Below are 8625 nucleotides of genomic sequence, written 5' to 3'. Positions count from 1 at the left end.
GATACATTTAAAATTGTTTGACATAATAGTTCACTTTTCCAAAAGCGCTTGTTGAAATTGCCGAAATCATCTGACATGTATGACCAGTAACATTATACTCGAATCCGTAGCAATCGTGATTTAGAGTGCACATTCTGGCACAGTTTAATCGGGAAAGCATTAAAAGAGCCGTGATAGAAAAGTGGGTACTTTCGTGTTCCTCCAGTGTATACTTAACATCAAATAAATCGTTTCCTGCAAATATAAATATTCAATTAGCTTCAGTGAAAATAGGCAAGGAGGTGAAAATAAAACCTAGAGACATACAGTTTCTTTCATTAAGTTTATTTTCTGAAAACAAATGATTTTGATATTTACGGAACAAATGTTACTGCCAAATCTGAGCTTTTTGAAAATAACTATCCCTATAGAGATGCTAAAAAAAAATAAAAAATAAAAAATATCATTCAATTTAAAAAAAAAAATTTTTAAATTTAATTAAGAGATTGCAAGATGGTTGTTGTCAGGGTTTTGTCACCAGATTATTTTTTTTGGCTGAATTTCGTTTTGTTTTTGTTAAATAATTTGTTGGCTATTGATTGATTTTTTTTCTTTTTCTTTGTTTCCAATTTTATGTTTTATAGATGTGTCAATGATTATTACGACAATTGTTTGTAATTATCCTCTGTATATGTCATTGCTGTTTATGGAAACAAATATGATTGGCTATTTTTTTTTTTAGATTACTATGTAAAATGTATATAGTAACGTTTTAATGTATGTATGTATCGTCCTTTTATTACTACACAACTCGAAAAAACGTGCAGAGGGCTTCAAACATTGATGTCTGTAATGCAATTATACGAAACAGTCATACAGTCTATGTAGACGTTGCAGAAATATTTATAGACAAATTAACTTACTCTCTGTACAGTCAGTTCCTTGGTATGCCGGATAACAATTACAAGTGTATCCATTTATCACATCTGAACATGTACCACCATTCTGACACGGATTGGAACCGCATTCATCAAAATCTAAAAGTTACATTTTTAAATTGTACAGAATAAGAATAGTTATTATTGATACATAACTGATGAAAAACTTTTATTATTATATCTTTCATGTAAATTACACATTTTTTTAGTACATTTCGAACTACAAGTCACGAATTTGTGTTCTTGCATTTTAATTAAGGTAGTTCCATAAAATGAACGATAACTGGCACATTCTTTTTTTGAAACGTGAGATCCATATTAGAATAGATTTGAACTGTAATGAAAAACTTAGGATTTTCTTATCCCAGGAATAAATTACCATAGCCGTATTTGGCACAACTTTGTGGAATTTTGGGCCCTTCATGCTCTTTAATTTTGTACTTGTTTGGCTTAATAACTATTTTGACCTGAGCGTCACTGATGAGTCTTACTATTTACTCCACTGGGTCGATGCCACTGCTGGTGGACGTTACATCCCCGAGAGTATCATCAGCCCAGAAGTCAGCACTTCGGTGTTGACATGCATATCAATTATATGGTCATTTTTATCAATTTCCTTTTACAGAACTGTGAATTTTTCAAAAAAAATAAGGATTTTATCATCCCAGGAATAGAATACCTTAGCCGTATTTGGCACAACTTTTTGGAATTTTGTACTTGTTTGTACTTGTTTGGCTTAATAACTATTTTGATTTGAGCGTCACTGATGAGTCTTATGAAGACGAAACGAGCGTCTGTGGTTTTAAATTATAATCCTGGTACCTTTGATAACTATCAATATTTTAAAATTGTTTAAGGAAAATATTAACGTGATGCATTTATGTTTTTTTTTCTCAAAAAATTCAACTTCATTAAAAATAAAGATAACTATTACTCAAATCATACTTGAATTATCAAATATCACATGTATCTAAATCCAATTGAAAAACTAGGCATAAAACTACAATGTTTCATTTTAGAATTGAGTAGAACATTTTTTTTAGAATGCATGGCTTCAAAACTCACATTAAGAATGTATCTCAGGCAATAAACTTACTTTCTTCACAGTTATTACCCGCGTATCCCGAGTCACAAGTACAAATGTATCCATTGATTCCGTCTGTACACACTCCGCCATGTTGACATGGATTTGAAGCGCATTCATCAATATCTGAAACTACCATTATGAACATTAGTTAAAATAATGATAAAAATGAAAAACGGACTTATAAAATATCCCTTAGATTGTATACAAGGATTAAAAAGAATATTTTTCAAACATAACAACTTAAAAACAAGTTCATATTTTAAAGATTGGGTCAAAAACGATTACCAAAAAACTAGTTTCAGTTGTACACATACAAATACATATACATGTATAATGATCAAATACAGATAAACAGTTGATAGTGTTTTTATGTGAATGTATGCATATTTCACAGTATTTCTATTGTGGTCACTATTAAGTTGTAAAACTACATAAGGTATTTTAAAATCAAAAAGGAAACATTGGTAATTCCTACATTTTAGTTCTTTTTAATTTTGTGCAATAATTTTCTCAGAGTATGCAAACAATCAGCTGTCTACATCTTTTTAAAAAAAAAATCAAAATACGGCGATAAATATATTGCATGATATATTATTGCTTTAACATTTATTTTTATATTAATTATACAAATTAAAGTGCCACTGTCACGACTGTATTGGTTTATGCTACGAAATTATTTCAGCGTGTCTAATGTATGAAAACAAACGAAAGTCGCAAAAAAGCAGTGTGTTTTAACATGTTTACGAGATCTCAACCCTTATCCTAAACCTCGGGCCTAATAAGAATAAACAAACACACCGCAATATGCACAGTAAAACCAACTTGAATAAGTTCAAGTCTGATGTCAGAAAGAGTAACACGACTTATAACGTATGAATTTATCCAACACATCGCTTATCTTAAATTTTCAAAGGGAAATAACTCCCATAAGATGTCTTCCGACCACTCAAGTCAAAATAAACCAAATCATTCTCAAGAGTAGACGAACAATTTGGTAAAAACAGTTTGCTAAAATCTTTTACTGTTTTAGACATAAAGCGATAACAAGAAAAAGGGGATTCGATATGTTGTAAGACAAAAAAGCATTTCAGATGGCAGAAGAAAAAAAAAAAAATCAGAAGAAAAACAAAAGGTCTTCCCACGAAAAGTGGAAAGACCTAAAAATGTTTTTGTCTGAATAGAACTCATGACCCTCTACCAAGTGGCATTTGAGATATGTCTCATAAGTAACGAGTTTCCATTTTTACTCAAATTTTTACTAATATTTTCCAATTACATTAATGTCATTAACACTCTCTCTCTCTGGAATTTGAATATGAAATGAGATAAGGTCAGATAACTCCTAAAAACAGTAAGACCTTCCAATAAAATTTGACCAATTGATCACCGAGATATATAAAGAGCGATGGAAGAAGATACCTTTTACTGCGAGTTGCATGTTTTAAATCGAGTGCAGGTAGATGAAATACTCTCGGTTAACATACTTAGATAGGCCTGCTATGAATGTATGAGTGTTATATACCATTGTCTAGATAAATCAATGAAAACGGCGTAACAAGTTTTAGTAAGGTTGACAACGGAAAAAATCGAAATGAAACACATTTTCGCGACCGGTTGACAATTTTCAAAATGCAAGTTAAGTACCTTGTGTTATGAATTGGTATTGATGGAATTTATTTCTGAAACAAATGCCTTCTTTATTTACACCTGAGGTATCTTCAAATAAGCATCACATCGTTCAGTCAGATATCATAAAGACCAAATGTAATCGCTAAAGTTGTGTGATTTGTTTTTTATTGTTTGACCTGTTCTGTCTTTCTTTACTATATACGTGTATTTGTCTCTTTTTTTTCCCTCTATTTGCATTTTTTTGGATACTATCTATTTGTTTTACCCATTTCTGCTTTAATTTATTTGTGAGTTCAGATTTGGCAGATTATCATATAAATATCATACAATAATTTTAAAGTTTTGCATTTCAAAATTATTGCAAATTATTAGACAGCAAATTGAGGTTTTACATGCTCATTTAATATATGCCAAAAGAAACTGCAATAATGTTTAAACTGTTATAACGTTTTCAAAAATAATTATTTTTTCAAGTCAATTGATTACCTGTCAATCAATTAGGTTATTATTTAATCAATAAAGTAATTAATTTACTAATCAATTACTATGCACAATGGCATGTGTGTATTAAATATTGTTTGTTCTTTAATTATTTTAAATAATGTTGATCTAATAACTGCAAAATTAGGTTAAGCTAAGAGTCCATTCAAGTTAAAATGGTTTACCTGAACATGTGTAATAAACTGTCATATATTTAAAATCACTAACACATGGGTCCACACCAATGTCACCTGGCCGAATAGAGCACATCTGTTTGTTCTCACAATGTTGTTTAACCCAATTTGTTGAGTCAATGATGCATGGAAAACCATTGGTGTATGGTGCATGGTAACTAGTGCATGTTGTTCCATCATGTCTGCCATAGCTAGAACTAGTTATTGTCATTACTGAATATAAATCACATGATACCGTGTCTGTATCCAATTGACATATAATTTGTTCAAGGCCTACAAACCAAATTTACAAATTATTTTCTTTAACATTATCTAAATTTAATTGGGGTTATATAACTAGTGTCTTGTTTTACTGTAGATAATTAAGTACATGTACCATTGGTTCTGTGATTTTAGATAATATAAAAAAGACGATGTGGTATGATTGTGAATGAGACAACTCTCCACAAGAGACCAAATGACACAGAAATCAACAACTTTAGTTCAACGTATGGCCTTTAACAAAGAACAAGGTCCATATCGCATGTTTTCTTGTGGTAGATGGGTTCCTTTCTTCTCACTAACAATCAAAAAATTCGAACAAGTGTACATTCATACTTACAAACATTAATTGCGTGGTAACAAGCAGTAAGTTAGATGAGGTATAATCGTGAAATATAAACTTTACATACTTGACTTTCGTTCATTTTCGAAATAAAAATAACTGCAAAATGTAACGCTTAAAGCTTTGATTTATTTTTATTATAAATTTGAACAATGAACAATTGACGAAACACGTCAGATTACTAGCGGGCAGCTCAAACGTGTAAAACATTATAAAATATTTCAGACATGGCTGGTGAAAGAGTAAATGTTGATATATGCTTTTAACGTAAACAGAAGTATCAGTTTATCAATATTATCATTTACTATCCATAACCACTAGCATTTACATCTTTTTCAAAAGATAAAACAGGAAGATGTTGTATGATGCCAATATACGATGATGACAAGTATCAATCAGAGTTCTTATGGAAAATATATAAGAAATATATGTATGTGATCACCAGGCGGTCTTTAAAAACAAAAAGCATATCATTTTCCTTTTTTGAAATAGACAGAAATAATCTATCCCTTGCGTGTTTACAATTGTACGTGTACGATCATTTCCTTTAAGAACTTGTGTAAAACTCATCAATCTTCTGTAGAAAATCTGAGATTTCATGGTGCTTGATATGAACAATATAAATTAGTTTGTCTATCGAACAGTGGAAAGAGGGTTTGTGCATACGAAACACATATAAGACTTCTATTATCGATATGTGGCGGAGTTAACTTGTCATTCGTGACGTGAACTTCACTTGGATTTAATGCGACATTTTCTACACAAAAAATGCCTTAACTAAGTCAGGAATCCAATCGTTTAATGTGTTATGGTTTTTGTTGTTGCCATTTGATTAGAGCCTTTCCGTTTTCAATTTTCCTAGAAGTTCAGCATTAACTGTATTCAATCGCCTAGTTTAAATAAAAAGCGAAATTACCACAGGAGCCCAAAATGCGCAAAATGTCTGTACTATCTTACATTCTGTTTTAGGCAAATAATCAGATGACTCAGTATAAGAGTTATTGACATTTATTGACGTGTTTTATCTTGTGTACAAGTGTTTGTATGTTATTTTGAAAGCTATAATGGGAAAGCAGATAGAGTGAACGGGACAAATGGTCAGCTGTTTAATATTTTCTATAAAATCATAGCTTAAAACAGCCATTGGATGTATCCTTATTGAATTTACTACCATTAAATGAAATTTTTCAGTAATTTCAATAGTTTTCGAGTTTTTGCCTTCAATCATATCAATGGCGTTAACTGTTGAAGAAACTGTCAACATACAAATAGTCAGCAATACAAGATCAACCACTATAGTAAAATGTCCATAAACATGGTTTTATTCCTATGGGAACGTTTGCTCTTTAAATAATTTTAACTACTTTTTTAAGTTATTGCTATTAGAGACACAATGTTACAAGAGTTGTTGCCCCTAAATGACGAATTTAAGAAAATTCAAGCATGTCTGAAAACATTATCATTTTTCTTTAAAAAATTAATAATCTTACCTGCAACAAAGAGAACATAACAGAGGAAAGTGATAAAAACAAGTTTTTTTTTTCATTTGGTAGCTAGCTACATTTACCAGTTTGTCGTTAAAATCTCCTTTTATACTTTTTCAATCAAACTTAACATCATTTACGGCAGAGTTTTAATTGAACTTTTTTTTCAATTTTGTCCGTATATCATTGTTCCTTTTGTTGGTACGTAGAACGTTAAATTCAATTCATTCTTATTGTTCATTGTTCTTCATTGAATCCAAACCTCAACTACAAGACTGAAAATAGTTTTTTTTTCAAATCTTAAAAGTCTTGTTCAGTCCTGACACTGTTTGGAATGTCGCTGTACTGCCTGCAGATAATTCTTGATCTAAGTTGTGTTATGTTGCATTTGATTGCTCTGGCCAAGCACGTTTTACTTCATTCTAAATTTGTTCTTTAATTGTTATTGCATGCCATGTATATGAGATTCAACTTTGTAGTACAGTTTCTTTTATATGTCAAATTAGATGGGATTCATTTTATGGAGTCAACGATTAAACTTTTACACTGAAAGCAGCAATTACTGGCGAAACTTAGGGTCCCACGGAACTCTTCATGAATGAGACTGTTAAGTATATATAAATGTTTCTATTGAGTTCTTAATGACAGAAATAATATATCATTCTCAATAACTTGTTAAATTCCTCGGGGCTTCGCCAAATCAAACCCACTACAAAGAGGCCCTCAGACCCCTGTAAAGTTTCGGGCGTACACGTAGAAATGGCTTAGCTACACCACTGGTCATATTTGGTAAAAGTAAACCATTATCGGTCAAAATATGAAATTCAACAAGGAGCCTTGTCTCACACCGAACTACAAGCTATGAAGGGCATAGAAATTACTAGTGTAAAATCCATCAAACAGGAAAACCAACGGTTTAATCTCTATAAAAACAACAAACGAGACAAACAAATATACAATAGAAGCCTTGTTTTATTTTACTTTTTTTTATATAAAATTATGTCAAAACTTTTCAAAAGAAAAGTAATCATATTCATGTATGGTAACTACATAATTCTCACATGATTTGTATCGAAATTATCAGGAAACTTTTTTTTTTAAGGATTAGGAATAAATGACAAAAATTCCGAAAAAAGTAGTTCCACTTTTTTGAAGAGGTTGTAATAATGATGTTAATTTCATAATAAAGACAAATACAGGTGCTGTCAGAAAAAATAAAAAAAATATTAGGAAAGTTGCAAAAAATTAGATATAGTGCATAATCTAGCAAATTAGAAAAATACTCACCATACACTGTGATTTTGTCTCGTTGATGAAATAGAAACAGTAATAAGATATACTTCAGTCGTCCGTACATAGTTGTCTTATATGTAAGACACAGACCTTAAATCCGCTTTTAGTCCGGTTGATTCTTAGATGCAATGAGCTTATAAATAAAGACTTTTTAACGTATCCTTTACGTAGACAATTCTAACCATGCAATTAAAAAATCGAACTTATGACAATAACTTTTATTAACATATTTACATTTGTTAATAGATACTTCCAATACCGGTACCTTATCCCGGCCTCGTTAACATTAGTATAGAACATCTATTCTGGTTATTCATGTTAGTACACAAATTTTCATTAATCCGGATATAATTCATATCTTTACCTGAATGATTAAAACACATTTTCAAGTAGTCAGCATTTATTTGTTTTCCAGGAATTTAATTTAATGAAAACTTTCAAATTACTTTGAATACATGAACCATGCACGATGCACAATATCACACTAGCTGTTGGTGAACTATAAAGACACAAAGTCGATATCTCATTTGGATAAATTATTAATGTTTGTCAATAGTGTTTCAGTAATAGTGTAATGGTTTATCTCAATTGCATAATTTTCCAAATCCATGGTTAATTAAAGGATTTCAATAGCGCTTGCTTTCGATTTTTACATTAATAAAAGGGGTTTTAATGGAACTTATATGTTTGTATTTCTTAGTTTATAATTTTACATGTAAATCGATAAATAAAAACAAAATCGCATTTTAAAGATATGATCAAATGGTAAAACCATTATGTTTAGATGGATTAAGTGTTGATAAGGGATGTGTATACATTTGTTTTGAACAATTTGATTATATGCAAAATCTATTTTCTAATGTTTTAGAAAATTTAAAAAAAAGGAGAATATTACAAATCAATCTGAGTTTAGGGATCTATATGTACTACAAAACAA

At 30.4% G+C, this 8625-nt stretch overlaps 1 protein-coding gene across 2 annotated transcripts; it reads right to left on the bottom strand.

Annotated features, from left to right (window-relative positions):
• LOC139485742 (protein crumbs homolog 2-like) lies at positions 1-7991 on the bottom strand. Of its 2 annotated transcripts, none has more exons than XM_071270398.1 (5): positions 7683-7991; positions 4299-4580; positions 2014-2133; positions 903-1016; positions 1-234 (listed from the first exon to the last, which is right to left on the bottom strand). In XM_071270398.1, the coding sequence occupies exons 1-5, from the start codon at positions 7750-7752 to the stop codon at positions 8-10; spliced, it is 813 nt and encodes a 270-aa protein (XP_071126499.1). In that variant the 5' UTR covers positions 7753-7991; the 3' UTR covers positions 1-7. The 2 variants fall into 2 exon arrangements, with proteins under 2 accessions (XP_071126499.1, XP_071126500.1); XM_071270399.1 differs by having other exon boundaries at positions 2014-2127.
• Between the last annotated feature and the right edge of the window lie 634 nt (positions 7992-8625).

The sequence above is a fragment of the Mytilus edulis genome, chromosome 8, assembly GCF_963676685.1.
Source record: "Mytilus edulis chromosome 8, xbMytEdul2.2, whole genome shotgun sequence".
Lineage (NCBI taxonomy): Eukaryota > Metazoa > Mollusca > Bivalvia > Mytilida > Mytilidae > Mytilus > Mytilus edulis.
This window is presented reverse-complemented; position numbering and strand designations above follow the sequence as displayed.

Bases quoted from the DNA above. Each gene is read 5' to 3' on its own strand.
- LOC139485742 (XM_071270398.1), bottom strand. From the start codon at position 7,752: ATGTACGGACGACTGAAGTATATCTTATTACTGTTTCTATTTCATCAA. The intron at 4,581-7,682 runs GTGAGTATTTTT...TTTGGTTTGTAG, and splicing joins AGACAAAATCACAGTGTATG to GCCTTGAACAAATTATATGT. The intron at 1,017-2,013 runs GTAAGTTTATTG...TGTAACTTTTAG, and splicing joins GGGTAATAACTGTGAAGAAA to ATTTTGATGAATGCGGTTCC.